The sequence below is a fragment of the Eubalaena glacialis genome, chromosome 18, assembly GCF_028564815.1.
Source record: "Eubalaena glacialis isolate mEubGla1 chromosome 18, mEubGla1.1.hap2.+ XY, whole genome shotgun sequence".
Lineage (NCBI taxonomy): Eukaryota > Metazoa > Chordata > Mammalia > Artiodactyla > Balaenidae > Eubalaena > Eubalaena glacialis.
In genome coordinates, this window is record NC_083733.1 from 58,218,036 (window position 1) to 58,241,967 (window position 23,932).

Consider the following 23,932-nt stretch of genomic DNA (forward strand, 5'->3'; position numbering starts at 1 on the left):
TTTGATGATGATGGTGACGATGGAGAAGAAGAAACATTTTAAGTCCCTGGATGCTGGGTGCTCCTAAGCAGAACATGGGGTGGTTATAGCTTGGTCTTGACTTAGGGCCACTGGAGAAGCAGTTCTGAGGGCAGGGCTGAGGACGAAGCAGGGGTGTAAACAGGAAATGAAGGCTTGAGCCCAGAAGTCAGGAAGAGGTAGACAAGCAGCGCCAGGGCAGGCCAGGCTGGGCTTGATTCCATAGTATCGGAGGCCTGTTGGAAGATTGCATGGCCCTGCTGTAGGACCCACCGGATATATTTTCGTCTGTGTGTCTGTCTGCCACCCCTCATCCTGCTTTCCTATGTGTTTGGGTCCCTAAGCCAGCTTTCCCCAGCCCCCCTGCTCCCCAGAGGCTGCCCTCGCCTGAGCTCTGCTGAAGGCCGAATGCTGAGATGCAAAGGGAGGTTGATGTCCATGAATTTTAGGCTCAAGTTCATCTTCTGGCCCAGTTGTCGACTCACAGGCAACCCAGTCCCCGACTCACAGGCAACCCAGTCCCCTTATCTCCTGCCAAGCTGGGGGTCTGAGGGGCCTGTCTGAGCTCCCGCATGCTGCAGCCCTACAGATGAGGCAGCACTTTGGGGAAACACTGCTTGTGTCCCCACGCAGAGTGGGGATGCAGCCGCGGGCTGAGTGGAGAGGTCGCCAGACACCGCCGGATGCAGAAAGAGGCTGGGGAACCAAGCCACAGAGAGGGTCCCCAGGGGCGGCTGAGAGGAAGAGGCCATGGCTGGGGGCCCTGAGGGGTGAAGAATCCCACTCTGCTGTCCCCGGTGGGCTGGCTGCTCCCCCCACCAACTCCCCGCCGGGCCCCCAGGGGACCTCGCTCTAATAATGTATTTGATCGACTCGCTGGCCGCGTACAAGCGATTATTGTCTTGTCGGGAGTCAAACGTATCGATCTGGTGAGAAATATGAGCGGAGCAATGGGGCCCGTGTGTCAGTTACCAGCCCCACTGGCCCTGGGGAGCCCCCTACGTCTCCTTTAATTACCGCTCAGCCCTGAGCCCAGCCTGGCCTCCCCTGTGCCGCCTCCCTCCCAGGCTCCCTGCACCCCCAGTGGCCCCCGCTGCTCCCCAGCTCCCAGGCCCTACCTGCCTTGCTCAGCATGGCCTGAGGTTTCTTCTCCAGGTGAGAGGCCACCATCTCTCCTGCCCAGGCCTCCCCGTTCCTGGCTGCCAGGCCCTACCCACCCAGTGTGCCCCAAACTCTGCCCCTCTGTCCTCTCTTGGGCAGGTAGAAGTCTCAGGCCCATTGTTCTTCTAGATGCCCTGACTCCAGCTCAGGGACTCAGTTCTGGTCTGCCAGAGGCGATAATAGTGGAGCCAGAATGGGAGGCAAGAGGGGTGGGGTGATTTCACCCCACGGGGAAGCGTGTAAGACTTTCGCCAGCTCTGCCACTCAGCTGCAGACCTGGGAGGACAGCACCGGAAATGGGTGGTGCTTCTCTCCCTGCTTTGGGTTTTGTCCCAGAGCTCGCTCCTGACATGGATGATGTTGGCTATGTCTAGGGTGGACCATGGGGGTGTTCTGGTGGGGTTTTACTCTCCCCACACCCCGCTATAATGTCCTTATTACCCTCATTTCCAAGTCCCCCAAAACATAAATCCTAAATCAAAACAGAGCTTACAATGCAACTTCAAGACAAGGCCCCAGTACCACTACCACCAGACTGCTTCCAAGGAGACCCTCCTGTATAAAAACCGTGTATCTGAGAGAGAGAGAGAGAGAGAGAGAGAGAGAGAGAGAGTGGGAAAGAGGTGGACCAGGAGGCAGGAGGTCTGAGTTGGAGCCCAGCTGATGCTGTATGGTCTCTGGATCTCCTCAGTGAAATGGCCTTTACAATATGGAATCTTGTGGAGTGTAGCTAGAGGGGGAACTGCCCCCTCTGTGTGCAGATGTGAGGACCGCGGTCATTCCCGTGGAGTGGGTCTGCCTGCCTGGGCGTGTCTGGGTGCACAGGGCCCGTGTACAGGCAGAAAGGCACTCACGAAGGTCTGCCTGTGTGTTATATCGTGCGTGAGTGTGCATGGGTGTGAATGTGGGCACACATGGCCAGGAGGTATGCCTGGGTACACTTGGGTAGATGTGTCCTTGTGCCCGTGTGTCCGCGTGACAGAGCACAGGAGGGGGATCTGTACACGGGAGTGTTGGTAAGGAGCCTTGGTGTCAGGGCCTGTGCGCAGAGGAGCGTTCCCGTGTGTCTGGAATGTGCACACGTGTGTGTCAAGTGCTGGGGTCCATGTGTATAAATACTTGAGCGTGTGTATGAGAGTCCAGGCGTCCGTGTGCGCGCGCGTGGTTTGGGGGTCCCTCAGCGTGGGGCGCAGCGAGTCCTGCAGGACCCGCAGCGGGCAGGTGGGTTGTTTGGAGGCTCCAGGCGGCCCTGCAGCCTCGGACCGGGCGCGGGGAGGAGGAAGAGGGCAGCGGGCTCGGCCGCGCCTTTGTCTGCGCCTCCGTGGGCCGGGAGTCCGGCGCCTTTGTGTGACCCTCGCAGGTGTGCGTGCGGGGGCGGGGAAGGGGACTGGGAGCGGCGGGAGGGGCTCCCTCCTCCGCAGCCGGCCCCGCCCTCTGGCCCATTGGCTGGGCGCTGCCGCCCTCTGGCGGGCGCAGAGGGAACAGCTGGTCCGGGAGCGCCGCCGCGCGAAGCGCCAGCCAGCAGCCCCGGGACCGCGTACTTCCCTCCGCCCCAGCCACCTACGGCGCCCGCATTTTCCCCCTGGCAAACCTCTTGCTGCTCCAGGGCAAGGCCCGGACCTGCCGCCGGTCCTACCACTGTCCACGGGTACCGATTCTCCCAGTGGTGGCCCCGGACGTCTCACCTGCGGGCAGATGCACGGCTGGGTTCCCGACTCCCCACAGCCTGCGGAAACCAATCGCGAACACCTCCTGCTGCCCTGCTTCTTGGCTTCAGCGTTTCTTGGCTCTGGGCCCTTGGGGAGGCCACCTCACTTCTCTGGTCCTCAGTCTTTTTGTCTGTAAAATGGGGCAAATAGTGAGCGCCTCCAGAGATGATGCCTGTTAAATGCGAGGTGCCGGGGGCCTAGCATTGGGAAAGACCCCCTCCCCCCACCCAAAACTCCTAGCCAGTGTTTTAGTGGTGTTGTTATGGATCCACCTTCTCTCCCAGACCCACATGCCCTGTTCCAGATGTGTTGGCAAGGTGGAGGCGGCACAAGGGCTAGGGGCACCTTCTAGGGGCACAGCTGTAGGAGTCAGCTCTTCCAGCCTGCTTGCACTCTACGCCACCACCCGCACTTCCCCAACACACACACATGATTTGGGGTCCGCTGCCTGCTGGGGTGGGCCTTCGGGCATGGGTATTTTCCCTTCCGAAGGGGGCGGGCCCTGTGGTTTCCTCCCTGGGCGACTTCCGGCGGAGAGGGCTTGGCCCCCAGAGAGGGCGGGGAGATGACACAGTCGTCCCCCCAGCCCTGCGGGGCAGGCAGCATGGTTCACTCCAGCATGGGGGCTCCAGGTAAGGGGCCGGAGCACACTGGCAGCACCGTGGGGCTCGTCCTGCCGGCCGCTTGCCGGCCCGCCCTGCCCTTCCTCTTCAGCTGTCTCCTTTGCCCTTTGACTCTGTACCGCAGCAGCTGCCCCCTCTTCCCATCCTGGGTTCCCACCTCCAGCTCCTCTTTCCCCTCCCCTTTCACATCAGCACGGGGTGGGGGGGGCCCCCGGGGGCTTCCGACCTCTTCTCCCCTTCTCTGCTGCCCTGTTCTGAGGCGTCTGGGGGAGGGGGATGGAGCCAGGTGTTGGTAGCAAGCTCCTATACAGAGGGCCGGTGGGTGGGCGACATGAGTGATCCTGGGGAGGGGACTGCACAGGGTCTGGAAGGCTGAATTGCTGGACCTTTGAGTGTGTGCGTCTGTGTCTGTGCGTGTGCGTGGTAGTTCCGAGTCTTCTGTGTGCGACTGTCAGGTGTCCCGTGTGTGAGGGGCTCTTGTGTGTGACATTGTGTGGGTAGCCTTGGCAATGCTCTCTTGGTTCACTTCCTCACTTTGTTCGCCTGAGATGTCCCCTCCTCGGGGTGGCCTTCCCTGCCTGCCCCATCTAAACTGGCAACCAATCCCGCCATTCTGAGTCCCTTCGCCCTGCTTTATCTTTTCTTCATGGCACTTATCACTGCCTGAAAATTTATTACATGTTTGTGTGCTCATGAACTGCCTCATCCACCAAATGTCAGTCGACTGAGTGAACATCATGCGCCAAGCACCGTACAAAGCGATTTGTATTTGTTGGCTCATTTGACATAATGTGTCCATCTCTGTGTAATGATAGTTATCTCTCCGCAGTGCTGATGGGAGAGTTAAGTGAGGTAATACGGTAAATGCTTAACAGGGGGCCTGGAACTCGGCAAGCGTCCATACTTCAAGGTTGTTTTGTTTTCGGCCCTCTAGGTCTGACTATGGAGATGTGTGGGGATGTGTCCCATTTGTGGGTGTCTGTGGGGATGATTGGTTTGGTGCGTGTCTGTGTGCATCCGTGTATGCGGGCATCCCTGTGATCTGTCATCGACATGTATTTATTGAGCAGTTCTGTGCTGGACGTTGGAAATAGAGCTGAAAAAGACAGCTTCAGGTGTGTCTTCCTGGAGTTCCCCAGTCCAGGGAGGGAGACAGACCTGTCACCAGACAGGGAAGGAGGCACAGGCTGAGGGGTCACGGCTGGGACAGGGGAGGCACACGGGACTGGGGGAGCCCAGGAGACTTGCCCAGTTCAGCTGATGGGGTGTCAGGGAGGGCTTCTTGGAAGAGGGCATGTCTGGTCTGAGATGTGAAGGATGAGTGGGTATGAGTAAGGCAAGGGAGGCAAGGAGGGGGGTGAGATAGAAGGAAGGCCACTTGCCAGATGCTGTGTGATTATTTACTGAGGTGACCATATACACAGCTGTGGATGTGTGTGTGTGTGTGCGCGTGTGCATGTACAGTGTAGACACAGGGATCCAGGGCATCTGTACATGCATGCTGTCTCTTCCCTGTCTGGGGTTGAATGGGGGCTTTGTATGTGTTGGGCGCTGGGTTAAACCCTTTACTTGGGATTTCTCACAGAATTGCCCTGCCTGTGAGGCCTGCCCTGGGTTCCCTGGCGTGGACATGAATTAATACATGTGTGACCTTGGGCAGATCACTGCTTGGTCTTGGGCTCTACATCTGTGACCTGAGTTCAGGGGTCCACCTTGGCCATCTCCCAGGAGGAGGTGACTCTGGGAGTGTGAGTACATGCATGTCTGTGTGTGTGTCTATCTGAGTTACCTGTGTGTGTGTGTGTGTGTGTGTGTATGCACATCTCTATCTGTCTCTATGTCTGAGTGACTGTGTGTGTGTGTGTGTATGTGCGCGTGCGTACACATCTGTGTCTATCTGTCTGTATGTCTGAGTGACTCTGGGTGTGTGTGTGTGTGAGTGTGCGTGTACATCTTGTGTGTGTCTATCTGAGTGACCTGGGTGTCTGTGTGTGTATGCACATCTGTGTCTATCTGTGTGTCTGTGAGTGACTCTGGGGCGTGAGTGTGTACGTGTCTGGGGGTGACTCGGTGTGTGAGTGTGTGTAAGCGCAGGTGTGCCCACACACGTCTGGGTGTGTGTTTTGCATATCTGCCCGTGTCATTGTGTCTGGGCTTGTGTCTTCATCTGCAAACACTCCTGTCTGGGATCTGTGCACACTTGTCCCTGTGTGCGTTTGAGTGGTCTCCATCCGTGTCCGGGGCCCTGCCTGCCTGTGGCTGCAGTGTCTGTGGCAGCTTTTGTCAGCGCAGCTGTAGGGCCACCTCTCTTGTTGTGTCTGCTGCCTGTATCTCCATCCGTCCCTCCTGACACTCAGAAGTGTTCAATCCCTGGAGGCCACCCAGGGACAGCTGCGGGGTATGGGGGTGTGAAATGCGACTCCTGGGGAGGCTGGGCTGGGCCAGTGGGCGAGCAGAGGTTCCCGGCAGGGCAGACCCTGCCCACAGCAGAGGCTCCCAGGCCACAGCCTTGATTGAAGCAGGCTTTGTAGACAGGGGACCCAGGGGACAGGCCAAGCGGGGCCAGGAGGGGTGAGGGGCAGCCCTTGGGCCCTCTATATTTAGCCCCATTTTCGGTAAGTGCTAACGAGAAGCTGGCCCAAGTCTGCTAAAACCGGCTGGGGGAAATGCAGAGGAGAAGTGAAAGTCCGGGGAGGGAGGGGCGAGGAAGGGTGGAGGGGACCCAGTGTCCCAGGCCTGGGGCAGTCGGGCAAGTGAGTGTGAGCCTAGGGGCGTGGCCGCCCCTGGTGGGTCTGATCCAAGGATGGTGGGGTTTGAGGGGCCCGGTCAGGCTCTGCGTTGCTTTTGCCTGCCTGTTCCTCTAAAAAGTGGTACGCTGCCTGCGATGGGAGAAGGGAGGGGTGACCCTAAGCAACCAACCAAACTTTCCTTGCGAATGAACGACGCTTTGAGGGGGGCCTTCTGAAGGTGCCAGGGGGGCTGGAGCAAATTAGCATCACCTGGAGGGGGACTTAAAAGTTTCTGATGCCTAGGTCTCTGTCCCAATGAAATCAGAGTGTCAGGGGAGGGATTAGGCATCAGCATATCTCTAGAGTCAAAAGAGAGAGAGAGATTGAGAGAGAGAGAGAGAACCCTGCCTGGGCCAAGACTGAGACAGCCTCCAGGATGATCAGCCTCCGCAGGCCCCTTGCCAGGCTCGCCATGCCCTCGAGAGTCCCCATTAAGACATCACTTAGCTGTGGGTCATGGTGGAAATGGAGTTCCCTATTCATTGCTGGTGGGGATGATTTGATGAGACCCTTTTCTTGGGTTGGGCTCTGATGGAGGAGAAGGAGAGGGCAGCAAAAGAGGCCTGGGCGAAGGACAGCTCTGGCCATTTTGCTGTTGGCCCAGCTGAGCGCTGCAGGGGTGCGCGGGCTGTGTGGGAGCTGGGGGTAGTGGGGGGCAGGATTAGTGAGAATAAGGGAAATAGAGTGGTGGAAATTTCCCCTCAAACCACTTTTTCCTCTGCAGCCAGTATCCCTGCAGAGGGGATGTTACCTTAAATGTTTAGGTTGGAGCTGCTTGGGGACCGGGGCTGAGGGTCGAAGTGTCAGGTGACAGCAGGGAGAGGAGACTCTTTCATGCTTTCGTTCATTCCAAAGACACAGTCCCAGACTGTGCAGCCTGGGCCCTAAGGAGCCCACAGTCTGGGGCAGGGGTCACTCTCCAGGCTGTCAGTGTGTGTTAGGGGACAGGGGGACCCCAAATGAGAGAGGCACTGACCACCTGGGCAGTCAGGGAGGACCTCACAGGGAGATGACGTGGAGCTGGCGCCTTAAAGAGGAGCAGGAGTTTGCTAGTCGAGAAGGAGAGGGTCGCCCCAGGTGGGAGAAGAGCAGAGGCGAAGGCCTGGAGGAGGGAGAACAGGGCCACCCTTGTTCATTCAACCCACACATCCCGTTGGGGACCCCAGATGAGTCAGAGCTGCCCCTGAGGGGTTCCTAGCCTGAAGGAGGAGACATTCTGGGGCCCAGATGGCTACAGCCTTTAGGACAGTGACAGGGGAGATGGAGCCAGGGTGGAGGGAACAGGGGAGAGACCCTCTGCCTGAAGTCATCGGGGGTGGTGACTTCAGGGAGGACAGAGCCTGTGCTGGGTCCTGAAGGATGAGTAGGAGATCGCCAGGCAGATAGAGTGGGGAACAGCGTTCCAGGCAGAGGGACCAGCCCATGCCAAGGCCTCAGGAAACATTTGTTAAATGGCAGACAGACAGCAGGACAGAGGCAGGAACAAGAAAGAGACAGAGAGAGCTGCAGGGAAGGACGGACGCTCAGCAAACATAACTTGTTCTTCTGAGCTGGGTAATACTGGGGACCGAGCGATGAGTCAGACCAGGGCTGCCCGCTGGTCTAGTGGGAAAGGACTGGGACACAGGTGACCACAGCCCTGCGGGCTCGGGGCTAGGACGGCGAGAAGGCACGACCAAGGGAGGCTGCATTAGTTTGCTAGGGCTGCCATAACAAAGTACCCCAGACTGGATGGCTTAAACAACAGAAATTTATTTTCTCAAAATTCTGGAAGCTAGAAGTCCAACGTCAAGGTGTCAGCAGGGTTGGTTTCTTCTGAGGCCTCTCTCCTTGGCTTGAGATGGCCGTCTGCTCCCTGTGTCTCCACATGGTCTTCCCTCTGGGCATGTCTCTGTTTCAATCTCCTCTTCTTATAAGGACCCCAGTCATATTGGATCAGAGCCCACCCTAAGGACCCTAAGGGTCTCATTTTAACTTCATTACCTCTTTAAAGATCCTATCTCCAAAGACAGTCACATTCTGAGGTACTGGGTGTTAGGACTTCAACATAGGAATGTTGGGGGACACAGCTCAGCACATAAGAGAGGCCGAGAATGAGCATGGACTTTCTGGGGTGGAGGTGAGGTCAGAGGCCACCCTGGTCTGTGAGCAGGAGGGGCGTTCGCTAGCTAGGTGGGGAGTAAAGAACCTGAAGGTCTGGACTCCCCGTCAAGCAGAGGGAGATACCTGGCATGGCTGAAGAGAAAGTTGCATAAGTGGCAAGAGATGGGCAGCAGAGGGTGACAAGGGTCACACCCTACAGGCCAGGATGAGGAGCCTGGGCTTTTCTTAGGAGACGAGGAGCCATGGAAGGGTTCAGGGCCAGGCGAGGAGCTCCCGTGGCAATGTGGACACTGGCTGGAGGGAGGGGCCGGGGAGGGGGCTGGGGCACGGCTTTCAGGGATGCTGGGAGGGGTGGGATTTAGGGCCACGTTAGGATTTGTGGTTGCCTGGAGCAGGGCCAAGGTCTGGGAGATTTAGAGCCAGGATCAGGCAGGACTCCCGCGTCTGATGCACCAGAGTCAGGAGGGGGCCTCATCCCCTGGCTCCGTTTGTGACCTCCTGTGTCTCTCAGCATCCTTAACCACTTGCTGCCCCCTTCCCAGTGCCCAGAAACAGGGCCTGAGCTCCTGTAGCATCTGGGCACCTGCACCCCAACCCTCATAAGCTTATGCCTTAATAGGACTATATGCTGGCTTATTATTTTGGTTGTTATTAGCTTAAAATTTTATGTATTTATTTGGTTGTGCCGGGTCTTAGTTGTGGCAGGCAGGCTCCTTAGTTGAGGCTGGCCGGCTCCTTAGTTGCAGCACGTGGGTTCCTTTAGTTGCAGCTCAAGGGCTCCTTAGTTGTGGCTCACGGGCTCCTTAGTTGCGGTTCGCAGGCTCCTTAGTTGTGGCATGCGTGTGGGATCTAGTACCCTGGCAGGGATTGAACCTGGGCCCCCTGCATTGGGAACGTGGAGTCTTAACCACTGCGCCACCAGGGAAGTCCCAACTCAAAATTTTTTTCTTTTTTTGTGAAAACATACCATACATAAAGTGCTCAAATTTTAAGCGTACAGCTTGATGAATTTTTACATATGTGTAGACCCACATAACCACCAAGCAGAACACTTCCAACCCCTTGCAGTCTTCCTCACACCCTCTCCCGGTTAGCACCCCCCAAAAGGTGCCCACTAATTGGACCTTAATCATCTGATGTCATCCTGCCTGTTTCTGAGTTTCACATAATTGGAGTCCTGCTGTCTGTCCACTTTTGTGTCTCACGTCTTTACCCCGGCATCATGTTTGCGAGATTCAGTGTGTGTGATGCAGGAGTTGGTTCTTTTCCCCGGCTGTGGAGTATTTCGTTGTATGGATGTACCAGTGTTGTTGACCCATTCCCGTTAATGGGCCCTTGAGCTATTTCCAGTGGCGGGGAGTGGTTATGAAAGCGCTGCTGGGAACACGTGTGCCGGGGGTGATGATGGTGGGCAGGACGCTCCTTTCTCTTGGATGGATGCCCGGGAGTGGATGTGCTGGGCCACAGGGAAGGGGCACCGCTCGGCTTTCCTGAATTGTGCTTGTATTGATTTACACCCCCACCAGCAGTGTGTGACCTGGCTTTTTAATCAGGAATTTTAAATCCGAGTGGCGTGCCGTGTCGAGTAATTGCAAAATTTCTGGACTTTTTTTTTTTTTTTTCAGTTGGTGACGCTGTCCCAGCTCTCTCTCTAGCTGGCCTTCTTTAAATATCTTGGATGCAGAGCACACTAGAGTTGGATAGCTCCTTTGATAGGGTGGGGTCTTGGTGGGGATTTAGAGTGAGCTGTAGGTGAGACTTTAGGGTCAGAGTCAGGGTCAGGAGTAAGGTCTGAGGCCAAGTTGGGAGTCGAGGTCAGATGACGGACTCGGGCCGTCTGGACAGGAGTTGGGAATCAGGATGGGCAAAGGGGATTCAGAACGGGTCGGGCAGAAACCCAGATTTGTGCGGGGGTCTAGGACCAGGAAGGGCTGGGTTCAAGTCGGAGTCAGGGTGAGCTTGGGTTGGGGTGACGGTGAGAGATGAGGTGGTGAAAGTCACGACGGGCCCATCAGAGACCGTAGCAATACTGATCAGAAGTGGGAACCCTGGAGTCACGAAGACCCAGGTCCGATCAGGGTGCCTCTGCTGCCTCACTGTGTTCTTGGGGAGGTGCCATCCCCCCCTGGAGCCTCAGTTTCCTCCTCTGTAAAATGGGGGTAATATTAGCACCAACTGCCGGCGTGAGCTCTGAATCATACTTCGCGCTGTGCTTGGCCCTGGTAACACTCACCTTCCCGTGACCAGCATCAGAGAGCTGTGAGGACGGGGGTTTGTCTCCATTGCTTTGTGTCCCCTGCTCGCCACTCCCCTCGGCCACCTCCTTTCATTTCCTTGGCCTGCGGAACTATAGGGTGGGATTGCGTCTGTAGGGGCAGGGACTGTAGGTTGGATTGGGGTGTGCAGCTGCAAATCAAGGCTGAAGTCCCAGGTAAGGTCTAAGATTAGGTTTGAGGACAAGGTCGGGGCAGAAGCGGATGGGGTCGGGGTCACAGAGATCAGAGTGGGGCCATCTGTGTGCTGAGTCCCTGAAAGGGAGGCCGGTGGGAGTGGGGTACGGACAGGAAAGTGGTGGGCTGGGGAGGGGGCCGGAGGGCGGCTGAATCACCGCCGGTAGATCTGACGACTCGTTCCTTTGGGGATGCTGCAGTCCCCTCACACCTCCCAGGCCCTACTCAGAGTGGAAAACATGCCTCACCGAAACCTGGTGAGGCAGGACGGGCGCCTGGGCGGCAGCCTGAGAGGAAGCCTAAGGCTGACTCGCTGCTCTGGAGCATCACCAGTCTCCCCCTGGGCGGCCAGAGCCTTGTCAGGACCGACGGCCAACCTCGACCCTCCCACCCTGCCCCAGGGTCTCACGGGCGGGGTCGGGGGCTGACCATCCCTGTGCCGCCTCCTGGAGGGGTGAAGGGGATCCCCAGGGCCTGAAGGCCCCTCTCCTGTCCTGCCAGAGGAGAGCAGAGGCTCAGAGCAGAGGGCATGTCTCCCGGAAAGAGACGCTTGCAAGGCGGCAGGGAGTGTGGGAGTATTTGGGGAGAGGCTGGGGTGGTGCCGGAGGAGGGGCCCCAGAGCTCTTCAGCCTTCTGCACCCTCACCCCACTTGCATCCCTCCTCTGTCCCCAGAAATAAGAATGTCTAAGCCCCTGGAGGCCGAGAAGCAAGGTCTGGACTCCCCATCAGAGCACACAGGTGAGTGGGGTAGGGAGCAGGGAGGGCAGAGGTCACCACGGGCAGAGGGCAGGTGCGCTGGGGGAGTTTTGGGGGTGGCTCGTGACCACTCACCCTGCCCCTCTCCTTGCAGACACGGAAAGAAATGGACCAGACACTAACCATCAGGTCAGGAGGGAGTGGATGAGCAGGAGGGGTGGGGAGGGGGAGGGGGAGAAGGGAGCAGAGGGGAGCTGTGTGGGGGAGGGGCAGGGTGTCAGAAGCTGCTTCATCTCACTGTTCCCATCTCCCACCCCAACTCGCTCTTTGCAGAACCCCCAGAATAAGACCTCCCCGTTCTCTGTGTCCCCGACTGGCCCCAGCACCAAGGTAAGCACCTGTCAGGGCAGCCAGGGCAGGGGGAGAGGTGTCCTGAGATGGGCCGGGTTTGGCATTTGGGAGAGGGCCCAGGGCCTGGTACCTCGGTGACGGGACTCCTCCCGCCGCCCCTTCTCACCCTCGGGCTCCCGCCCCAGGCCTGTGACTCACCAGGGCTCCTTCCCCTTCCCTGGGGGAGTGGGGGTGGCCAGGGAAATCCCCCCCAGAGCCCCAGGGCGATGAACAACAGGAAGCTGAGGGCCCCGCCCCCATCCCAACGTCCCTGACCGAACAGGGGCCGGCCCCGCCCCCCCATCCCCCCAAGCACACACTCAGGGGCCAGCGGAGGACTGGGGAGCGGGGAGGGGAGGGCAGGCCCAGTGAGGATGCTGGAGGAGAGGACGGTGGGGAGGCCGGAAGTGACCACGTAGAGCAAATGCCAGATCCAGATGGGGCCCTGCTCCTGGGCACTGCTGGGCTTCCTGGGGTGTCTGGGGCCCAGGTCTCCACCCTCCAGTCTGGCAGGGGCAGCCGGCAGGTCCAGAGGCCCGAAGATGGCGCAGAGGGCAGGGACAGAGGAGGAGGCACGGGCAGGACTCCTGACCCTGACCAAAGGTGGCAGAAGGATGGGGCGTGGGCACCAGGAACTGCTCTGTGACCATGGGAGAATCACTCCCCCACTCTGGCCTTTCGGTTTCCTCTTCTCTAACATGGGAAATGGGGGTGGGGGGTGGAGAGGGGGATCTCTGAGGTCCCTTCCATGGCTGGTGTGCCTTGATCTGCTTGGTGGGCAGGTGTCTTGTTCTGAGGGCGCTGGACGGGACCCAGGGAGAAGGGCTCGGACTCTGACCGTCTTCCCTCTGATCTCAGGCTGGGCTCTGGCCATAGCCCTGGGAGCTGAGAGCGTCCATCACCCCCACCCCCAGCACCAGCCCTCCCTCAGCTGAATCTTTGCAGCCTCTCCTTGCTCCACGGCAGCCCTGCTTCTCCCCTAGGAGACTAGTGGGGCCCAAGGAAGAAAGGGTTCTCACTCCCCTTCCCCAGCCTGGGCCTGCTTCCCGGGGAAAGCCTGAGGCAGAGAGCGCAGCAGCGGCCTCTGGCTCTGGGTCTCCATCCACACCTGGTCTCCGCTCCTGGCCTTTGCTGCCCCACCTCACTGCATCTCTTCTGTGTCAGTCTTTCCCTAATTGCAGTGATTCATGTGCTTCCATCATGATTTCAGACAAATGCACACACCACCGTGTTCAATTATTTACATCACAATTTTGTTGAATTGACTCAATTAAAAAAAAAAACATTTTATTACGGAAAGTGTGAAGCAGATACAAAAGTAGAAGGAAGACCATAGCGAAAACAAACCTCCAGGTACCTGTCAATCGGCCTCAACAATTATCAACTCATGAGCTGTCTTGCTTTTTCAACAGCTGAAATAAAACGTTTTTTTAAATGGAAATTTCATGAATGGAAAACCAGAATCACTTGCCATGGAAATAAATACAATGATTATTAAAATGTACCCAGAGACTCTTGCCTACTGTCGGGTATAAGCCTGAGACCGGTTCTCTGTTTGTTAAAAGGGGCGATTAGCCAGGGTTGGAAGGTGTTAGAGACGTCCTAGCACCTATTGGAGACTTAAAAGAGAGAGAAGGAAAGAGCCCTGAGAGGGATAGTGTTCTCACCATGGCACGTAGTGTCGGTTTTTTAAAAACTTTTAATTAAAATATGACACACACTTAGATCCTCAGTGTACAGCTCTGTGGATTTTCACAAACTGGACACCTGTGTCACCAGCACCAGATCAAGAAACAGAACATGACCAGACTTCCAGAAGGCCCTTCATTTCCCCTCCAGGGCAGCCACTGCCCTGACTTCTAGTATTTACTGTTGTTTCACGCTGCATCCCTGTACCCCTTAGACTTTCTGACACTTGTATCCCGTCCCTTGGGGCATGCCACTCACCCTCTGTTATTTGGCCCTTTCCCAGGCCTCTGTCTGTCTGTCTGTCTCAGTCTGTATTGCAAATGCCACGCTCGCTCCTGCCAAGTCACTGTGTTGCCTTGCACAAGATGCTTTCCCTCTCTGGATCTCCTTTTGCAAAACACTGTTGGGACACTGGGCTGAAGGATGATCCCTAATGTCCCCTCTGGGCCTGAGAGTGGGCGACTCATCAAGCCACACCTCCCACCCCATGTGTCTTTCACCAGCAGACCTCTCAGGCAAGGCCACCATTGTCTGGTATTTTCAGGTAGGAGAGGAAGAAGGCTGGGACCCCTCTAAGCTGGTCTGTCCTATGTGGTGGATGCGAGATGCATCTTTATCCTCCACAGAGAGAGGAGGAGGGGCTCAGCGGACTCCGGGGTGGAGGCTGAGAGCTGGCAGCACCTGGGCCACATGTGGCCTGCAGACATCCTTTGCTGGTCCTGCAGCATTTTTGCTTTGGTTTTTTGCCGGCAGAAGCAGGGTGGGGCTGGGCAGGCCTCCCCTTCCGGCAGGCGGGCATGCTCTTTTCAGCCCACTCCGTCCACACTTGCCCAAATCACCCATTTGTGCTGTCTGCCTGCTTCCTTAGGCTTTGAATTCATGACCCATATTCTAAGGTGGTGATTTTTATTTCATACCCTAATCCTCTTTCATCCAATAAAGTCTTACTCCACTGGACAGATAAGAGGTGCACCTCTGGCTGAAGCAGATGAGGGGTGTGGCACACAGGACCCCCTTCTTTGATGTCCCGGGGCCCCCACTGGCATCCTTTCCAATTTTAAAGATGGGGAACTGACCCCCAGGAGCGTAAAAGCGCTCTCCAAAGGTGACCCTCTCCTGTCGGGAGTTTGGGTGCAGAGGGTGTGTTAGCCTTTTCTGACTGGTGCGGAAACTGAGGCCAGAAAGGTGGCCCGAGGTCCCCAAGGGCCTGGCCTCCGCACCCCAGTCTTCTCCCTTGGCGGCGCGGGGCTGCCGTTGCCACACACGTGCCCTCTCTTTGGTTCACAGGTGGGCATTCTCTCTGGCCTCCACTTAACATTCTGGGGTCCCGGACCCTGCCTCTCTCCCCCCCAGATCAAGGCTGAAGACCCCAGCAGTGACTCAGCCCCAGCGGCACCCCTGCCCCCCCAGCCGGCTCAGCCGCACCTGCCCCAGGCCCAACTCATGTTGACGGGCGGCCAGCTAGCCGGGGTAAGTACTTGGGGTGCACGGGGGCAGGGACAGGCCAGCCCCCTCCCGTCTGTTACAGGACTGGTGGCCTGGGGTGTCCCGCCCGGGCCACGGCCGCGGCCACTCTCTCAACGCCTGCCTCTTGCCCTCCTCTGTCCTCCTGAAAGACCCGCCCCCTAACCCGCTTGGCTCAGGCGCTAACCCCTGTCTGCTTTCTCTGCTCCCCCCATGCCCCTCCTCCGGCCCCCGCTGCCCCCGCCCGGCCCACAGCTCACGGCGCTGATGCCAGCTCAGCAACAGCTCCTCCTGCAGCAAGCGCAGGCCCAGCTCCTGGCCGCCGCGGCCGCCGCTGCCTCCTCTTCCTCCTCCTCCTCCTCCTCCTCGACCTCGCAGCCCCCAGCCTCCTCCGGGGGAGGCGACCTGCCGCCACCACAGCCTGCCAGCCAGCCCCCCGGGACCCCACAGCTCACCCTGTCCCAACCCATCCAGCTCACAGCACAGGTAAGGGCAGCCCCGGGGAGCACACGCCCTCCAGAGGAGGCCCCGAGGAAGCCGAGGCGGTGCAGGGGGCTGGCTGGTCCACGCGGACCTTTCTGACCACCAGCGCTGGGCCAGGCAGCCCCCGGCAACCCCAGGAAGCCTCGGGAGATGCTGCCACCCATCTCTCAGAGGGGTAAAGCGAGGCTCAGAGGGAGGACACCCTCCACGCGAGGGGCGTGCCCGACTCTCTGCTTTCTGTGCATCTCGCTGAGGGTTCACAGCCACCTGGGAGGCTGACACATTATCCTCAGTTTACAGCAGAGGAAACCAGGGGTCACCTCCATGCACAGCACCTGTGTGGATACAAAAGAAAGGCTGAGAATCAGAATCAGTGCCCCACATCGAGCGCCCTGGCTCATCCAGTGAGATGCTCTTTCAGAAAGGGGCCTGTGGTCTGTGAGTTAGGAAACGCTGCATTCTCTCTCCGCATTCTGGAGACTTCTGGTCTACGTGGAATCATGCATGAGTGGCTGTATTAGCTTCCAGGGCTGCCATAACAAAGTATCACAAACTGGGTGGCTTAAAACAACAGAAATGTGTCATCTCAGACCAGAAGTCCAAAATCAAGGTGTCAGCAGAGCTGGGGTGTCTCTTGAGGCTCTAGGGGAGAATCCCTCTTTGCCTCTTCTCGCTTCTGGTGGTGCAGGAAATCATTGGCTTTCTCGTAGATGGATGACTCCAGTCTCTGCCTCTGTCATCATGTGGCCATCTTTTCTCTGAGTGTGTCTGTCTCTGTGTCCAAATTTCCCCTTCTTATAAGGACACCAGTCATTGGATTAGGGTCCACCCTGATGACCTCCTTTTAACTTGATTACATCTGCAAAGACCTCGTTTCCAAACAAGGTCATATTTATAGGCACCAGGGGTTAGAACTCCTACCTTTCCTTTTTTTTTTTTTTTTTTAATGGCCGCACCACGCGGCATGTGGGATCTTAGCTCCCCGACAAGGGATCGAACCCGTGCCCCCTGCAGTGGAAGCATGGAGTCTTAGCCACTGGACCACCAGGGAAGTCCCCTACCATATCTTTTTAGAGGACACAATTCAACCATGATATTGGCCAACAGACTTCCCATAAGGATGGTTGGCGGGAGCAGAGTAGAAGCTGGGCAGGCCTCCTCTTCCGACAGGCTGCTCTTTCCAGCCCACCCCTTCCTTCCACCCCTGCCCATGTCACCCATTTGTGCTGTTAACCTGGTTTCCATAGAGCGTTTGAGTCTGTGGCCCGTGTTCCAGGGCAGTGAAGGGCCTGGGAAGTCCTACAGCGAGGGATTGGCCTACGCTGTCTACACCAGGGAGCTGTCCAGCACCCGCGAGGCTGTCCCCTTGACAGCGGTCGGCCTTCGGTGGGCCCGTTCCACTGCTGAACAGCACTCCCATTTGGGGCTGTCCTTAACACTGAGTGCGTCTCTATCTCCTTAGAGCTTCCTGCCGCTGGGCCTGGCTCTGCAGAAACGCAGAGCAAGCTGGCCTCGCTGCTTTGTAGCGACTCTTCCAAACAGATCCTCCCAATGCCTGGCTCGCCACCATTGCCATAGGTAGTCTGTCGGGTGCTGCCTTTGTACCAGGCACTATGCTAACGTGACCTCCTTGAATCCACAAATCCTCATCCTGGCCAAGGCGCCGGTGGGGGGGAGGGGCGGGGGTGCCGGGGAGACAAAGTGACTTGCCTGCCCCAGGTCACACCGTGAGCTCAAGTGGCAGAGCCAGCCTGGAAGCCAGGGCTCTAACCACGTGATCTGGGGCTGCTGCCTCTAACTGGCACCCCTCCCACCCCGGCCACCAGAGACCCCAGCAGCTGGTGATCTGTTTGCCTCGTGGCACACACGGCTCTTCGCTGAGCAAGGTCGAGGCTCAGGGCTCCTCCAGTCTTGGTGTTCCTGCTCCTGTTCTCCTTTCTACCTGGAAGTCAGCCCCCTCCCTTTACCTGGAGAGCTCCTCTCCATCCTTTAAGCCCCAGCTTGGGAGCCTGCACCTCCAGGAAGTCTTCCATGACTTCCCTCCCTCCAGCTGGTTTGATTTCCTGCCTCCTGCCTCCTCTGGGGGTCCCCAGCCCATTGCCTCTCCTTCTGCCACACCCCTGATCACCCAGGGCTGTGTCCACATATGCCCTCGGAAATGTCTGTTGAAGGAGCACAGGCTGCAGGGAGGGAGGAGGGACGGGGCAGCCTAGCGCAGACCCAGCCAGGCCCTCAGCCCCTGTGAGCGGCAGGCACTCCTTCTATTCAAACCCCCCCCAGAACCACCTCTTCCGGACTCCCTACGGACACCAGCAGCCGCAGGCCGACCCTCTGCCACCTGTAACCTGCCCAGGCCCTGATTCTCAAGGTCCCCTCGAATGCCTCCCTCCCAGCCCTTTCCTCTCGCTCCTCCTGCCCCAGCTTCCCTCAGCTCTGATCTCCATCTGTGTCCTGCAAGTGCAAAGCTGGGCTGAAGTTGTTTTCTGGGAGTTCTGTCACCCTGTGACCTCGCTTCCCCAACAGACCAATGTTTATCCCGTACAGCCCATGAGCCGGTCACCATACTGCACCCAGGCCGTGGTGGGGACCACCGTCCTTCTGCCCTCGCTGCCCGCTGCAGACACAGCCGGCCTCGGCCCTGGGCTTGACCCTCTCCCCAGCCTGTGTCGTCTGCCTGCCCGTGCAACTGCCTGTGCCTGCTCAGCTCTGTCCTGCCCTCGTTTCGCAGACACTTCCCGCCTCCTGGGTCAGGCCCTGGTGGGAAGCAGGCATGACTCAGACCCAGCCTTGTCCCCAGAGGGGCTCCCTGTCTTGTAGGGAAACAGACACACCAATGAGCCACTAAGAAATGCTTTACTTGAAAAATAATAAGAAAGTCAAAAAGCATCCATAACCCTATCACTTTAAAATTATATAAAGTACGAAGGGAAAGTCCCCCTTCTGTGCCTCTAATGCCAACTTCCAAAGGAATGTCGGTCAGTTTGGCAGGAACCTTCCCTGCATTTCCCTAGCCTGTACAGAAGGGACAGTTATAATACAGTTTTACCACTGACTTTTTAAATTTTTTTGGCTGCGCCCCTTGGCTTGTGGGATCTTAGTTCCCTGACCAGGGATTGAACCCGGGCCCTCGGCAGTGAAAGCACAGAGTCCTAACCACTGGACCGCCAGGGAAGTCCCTATAATACAGGTTTACAATTTGTGTGTCCGGCACTCAACTCAGCATGATGCTTTCTACCGAGGGGGCCACACAGACGTTTACTGAATCAATGAGGGATGTTTTGCTGCAGCTTTTCAATCAAGGGTAGGGAAGACATCTCTCCAGGGGAGTAATTCAGAATGCCTGGGGTAGGGTAGGCATTGACTGAAAATTTACATTAACTGTTAAAACATCATTTTGTATTTGGAGAGCAGCGGCGGTGGGGGCGGGGAGGAACGTCCCTATTTTTGTAATATGACCACGGCAAATAAAGCTTGAGAAGATCTTTCAGGGGGGTAAGACCTAGTGAAGAAGGGTTTCCCAGAGAAACCTGCTGGATGTGGTGGGGATGCGGGAAAAGAAAGGGGGCTGTGTCTGAGGGAGTCAGGGAAGGCTTCCTGGAGGAGGTGGTATCTGAACCGAGGGGGGAACAAGTAGGAGTTTACCAGGTGGATGAGCTGGGGAAAGGGTTCCAGGCGTGGGACTGGTAAAGGCAAAGAGAGAGAGCAGGGCAGGCTTGGGGAGGTGAGGGGTGAGAGGCAGCAAAGGATGAGCCAGGAGTGGGTGTCAGTGGGGCCACAGCCACACTCTAGGCAGCTGAAGAGGAAAAGGGACTGTTTGGCTCAGATCACAGAAAAGGCCCAGCCTGACATCAGGCCTGGCCCCAGGGATCTGTCTCCCTTTTCATTCTGGGTCGGGCATAATGGGTACCAGCACTTCAAGACTTGCAGCCACCCCGCCCAGAGAGATAAAACACACCCAGTGGCCAGGTTTGAGTCGTTGCCCCCAACTCCCGGGAAGGTGGGGTCAGCCCCACCTGGACTGCGTGACCTGAGAGTGGAGGAAGGCAGGTCCCCAAGAGGAGGAGGTGGGTCCTGTTGCTGGAGAAGGGGCGGGGGATGCCAGGTCAGCTCAGCCACCCACCTGGCACCACAGGCCCCAGAGTCCAGGAGCTGGGCCAGTCCAGAGGCATGCCAGTCACTCCAGGACTCCTGGGTTGGGATCTGCTGTTGCTTGTCTGTCCTGGAATTTTAGCATGAGGTAGCATGGAATGTAATGTGCAATTGGCAGGTAGGTGTTTTTTTCTCCCTGTTGAATGGTTCTGTGCTCCACCGTGTTCTGCCCCAGTCGCCAAGACCTCGTGGGCTCCATGTGGCAGGGCCAACCTCTGGGGGACGGGGGTACGTAGCAGATCCGACGCTACAGACAGGCTACCTCTGTCCACCCCCCACCTCCAACCTTTAGAGCTTCCCCTAGTGGAGGGACTGGAATAATCATAGTCGTTTATTCATTCAACTAATACTTATCGAGCACCTTGTGTATGCCAGGTGCTCATTCATGGCCCTGAGGGGACAGCTGTGAACAAGGCAGAGGTGGCTGCCCTTGAGGACATTATGTTCTAGTGGCGAGACAGTAAACAAGTAAACATATCAGCAAAACAAGACGGTTTTTGCATAAGTGTAATGAAGAAAATGACACAGGGCGCTGTCCTAGACGGAGGAAGCCACTTTTTTTTTTTTTTTTTTTCTTGCTGCGCTGCACGGCATGCAGGATAGGGGATGGAACCTGTGTCCCCTGCAGTGGAAGCGCAGTGTCTTAACCACTGGACCGCCAGGGAAGTCCCAAGGGAGGAAGCCACTTTTAATGGGGTGGTCAGGAGAAGTTTCACTGAGAAGGTGGCCTTTGAGAACCGAGACCTGAATGAGTCAGGCATGAAGAAGGCAGTGGGAGAGATTAGGAAAGGGCAACAGCAAGTGCAAAGGTCCTGAGGTGGAAACCAGCTTGACTTGTTCAGGGTACAGGGGAAAGTGAAATGGCTGGAACAGAGTGAGCGGGAGACAGATCACTGGTGAGGTGGGGAGGCAGGCAGGACTGGCTTTTGCAGGGCCTCGTACACAAGATCAAGGAGTTTGGAATGTGTGCTGGGTATGATGGGAGGTTGTTGGGGGTTCTAAGCTGGCGAGGGTCCCAACTGACCCTTTACAAAGCTCCCTCCAGCTGCTGTGGGGAGAATGGACTAGGAGTAAGGAGTGGGAAGTCCTTGCAGGCATCGAGGGTGGGGTGGGGGTGGCGATGAGGGTGAAGGTGGGCTCCGGGATGCTATTTTGTGTGGATCCGATAGGTCAAGGGTGACTCCTGGGATTTTGGCTTCAGAGATTGGTGGTGGTGAGGTGGTTTCCTGAGCTGGGGAAGGCAGGGGAGGAACAGGGTGTTTTGGAGGGTGGGGCTGGGGAACCAGGAGTTTCACTTTGGACGTGGTAGTGTTCAAAGAGTCTATTAATCACCCAAGTGGGAGACATCAAATAGGCAGATGGATATTTGGGGCTGAAGCTCAGTGGAGGGTCTGGGCGTGAGCTGGAAGTTGTTAAGTTTTCAGGAAGAGGATGGACTGGTGGGGCTCCCGCCCTCGAGAGCTCACGGGGTGACATGAGGCGGCTGATGTGAGGGTGCAGTGCTAGCAAATGCTGGTGTTGGAGGAGTAGGTTGTGATTTCCAAAATGCTTTGAGAATAATAATATTACTCAGGCCTCAAAACAACCCAGTGAAGAGTTAGACATTATTACTCCCGTTTTATAGATGACAAAACTGAGCCCTGAGAGAAATGACTCAGTTAAAAAGGACTGCCATTTACGGAGGACCACTTCAGTGAACCAGGGATCAGACTAAACGTTCTACACCTGTTGTCTCATTTAATTCTTTAACAGCTCCATGAGGTAAGAATTATTGAGGTGTCACCTGAGGAAATTGAGGCTTAAAGAGGGTAAGGAACTGCCCGTGGTCTCACGGTGTGTAAGGGACAGAGTCAGGTGTCTGGCCATCTCCAGAGCCCAGGTCGTTCCAGGACACCGTGCATTGTCATCCTATACAGTAAGGCCCAGAGAGACAGCTGGCTTCCTCCAAGTCACACAGCAAGAAGCAGGCACGGGAATTCCCTGGCGGTCCAGTGGTTAAGACTACGCACTTTCACTGCCAAGGGCCCGGGTTCAATCCCTGGTTGGGGGACTAAGATCCCACAAAACAAAAACAAACAAACAAAAAAGAAAAAAAAAAAAAAAAGCAGGCACGATGGCCAAGACTCGAACCCTCATGGTTCTCAGCTGGAAGGGATCCTTGCACCCCGAGGTGACCTTCCCACCCAGTGTGGGAACTCCCTCTGCACCATTCTGAGGGTGCAGTTTCACCCAGATGGCCCCCAGGATGGTGCTCACTGCCTCCCTAGGCGGCCCCTTCCACAATCGATTGCAAGTAACTTACATGGTCCCCAGACCCCATCCCTCCCCCACACTGGACTTCACTCTAGGCTGTCCTCGTCTTCGCAGCACGCAGTGTCCAGAACTGGTCATAATTTGCCGTATCGGGGATGGCAAGTGAGTGTCGATGTGCGTGTCGACACTGTCCCCGCTGGGGTTGCGGGATGTAGCGTGTGAGGCCAGTCACGGGGGAGAAGGGAGTCGGCCCTGCGCGCTGGAGTGAGGCAGCACACCTGCGCGGCTCTGGGGCCCGGCGGCCTCTAGTTCCTGCTCAAGGCTGCCTCCTCCCCACCAGGTGGAACCAAGTTCACCCATATGAACCCATATGTGTCATATGAACCGTGTGTCTCAGTCTTTCTGCCCCCAGTCTGTGGCCAAGATCCCACCTGTGGCAAAGCACAGCCAGTCTGCCCCCAAACACCACCAGTCCTAAGGGCTACCTTATTCATTCACTGAAAATTCATGGATTGCCCGTTCCATGCCTGCACTGGGGCAGGGGAGTGAAGAGAATACAGCGATGAGCAAGAATTTGTCTCCCCCCTTCTCGGTTTTCATGGGCTGTGCTAGTTCTCTGTGCTGGTTTTTCTCACGGGTTAGGGACAGAGCAGATGATCCACTACGGGGGGGCCCTGCGGAGCGCTGGCATCCCTCCGCCTACTCCAATTTCTCCACCATCTGTCTCCGTCCTAACACGCCCCCAAGTGGCTTCAGCTGGCGTGCCGATTCAGATGGCTCTAGGTTATGGAGAAATGGCGCCTTCTACTGGCTAACCCCAGTCTTTTTTTTTTTTTTTTTGGCTGCTTTGGGACTTCGTTGCTGCGCGCGGGCTTTCTCTAGTTGTGGCGAGAGGGGACTACTCTCTGTTGCGGTGCGCAGGCTTCTCATTGCGGTGGCTTCTTTTGTTGCGGAGCTCGGGCTCTAGGCGCGCGGGCTTCAGTAGTTGCGGCATGCGGGCTTCAGTAGTTGCGGCATGCGGGCTCAGTAGTTCTGACTCATGGGCTTAGTTGTTCCGCGGCATGTGGGATCTTCCCCGACCAGGGTTCGAACCCGTTCTCCTTCATTGGCAGGTGGAGTCTTATCCACTGCGCCACCAGGGAATTCCCTAACCCCAGTCTTGAGGCAGCTCACTGTTCACCCAGAATCTTCTCTCTTTCTCCCCTTCTTGAATTCCTTTGGTCAACCAGCGTTTGGGGACCATCCACCACACCCAGGCACCTTTCTGCATGAGGGCTACAGTGAGGAATAAGGCAAACAAATCTGTGCCCTCGTGGAGCTGGCACCAACCCCTTTTGAGGAGACAGACAGGAAGCTGATATTGCTATGAGGGAAGGAAAAGAGTATAATGTAAGAGAGTGACGAGGGGAAAAAAATCTCCGTGTCAGAGCAGGTGGCCAGAGGAAGCCTCTCTGAGGAAGGGGCATTTGATAAAGGCTTAAATGATGAGGAGGGGCCAGTCCTGTGCAGATCAAGAAGGGGGGGGGTGAATAGCACGTGCAAAGGCCCTGAGGTGGGGATTTCTTTCTGGGTTCAGTGGCAGGAGGGAGACCAGTGTGGCTGGATGAGTTAGGGAGTAAGAAAGTCGTGGGAGGTGAGGAAGGCCAGGTCATGCAGGGCCATGGCAAGGAGCTGGATGTACAATCGATATTACAAATTTGATGAAAAGGGACTTCCCTGGCGGTCCAGTGGTTAGGACTCCACGCTTTCACTGCCAGGGCCCAGGTTCAATCCCTAGTCGGGGAACTGAGATCCTGCCAGCCACCTCACAGCCAGAAAAAGAAGACAGAATTATAAAAACAAGATTAGGTATGGGGGTCTTGGAAGGGTCCACCGTAAATGGCAGGCCTTGAAGCCCAGGCTTCACTCACTGCCCAGGGTCAATCCAAGTGCGGAAGAGAAATAGCCAGGCAGG

The 23,932-nt window shown here is 56.9% G+C and overlaps 1 protein-coding gene across 8 annotated transcripts in view; it reads left to right on the forward strand.

Moving 5' to 3' along the window:
• Positions 1–3,485: 3,485 nt before the first annotated feature.
• The window catches only part of POU2F2 (POU class 2 homeobox 2), a 29,096-nt gene continuing 8,649 nt past the window's right edge, over positions 3,486–23,932 (forward strand). For 3 of the 8 annotated variants that reach the window (XM_061174539.1, XM_061174542.1, XM_061174543.1), the window contains exons 1-5: positions 3,486–3,520; positions 11,527–11,592; positions 11,705–11,739; positions 11,884–11,940; positions 14,983–15,099. In XM_061174539.1, coding sequence (XP_061030522.1) covers positions 3,493–3,520; positions 11,527–11,592; positions 11,705–11,739; positions 11,884–11,940; positions 14,983–15,099 — 303 coding nt within the window. In that variant the 5' untranslated portion in view covers positions 3,486–3,492. Of the gene's footprint in view, positions 3,521–11,526; positions 11,593–11,704; positions 11,740–11,883; positions 11,941–14,916; positions 15,100–15,348; positions 15,580–23,932 lie in introns of all 8 variants that reach the window. The other 5 variants (XM_061174540.1, XM_061174541.1, XM_061174537.1 and 2 more) reach the window with 3 other exon arrangements.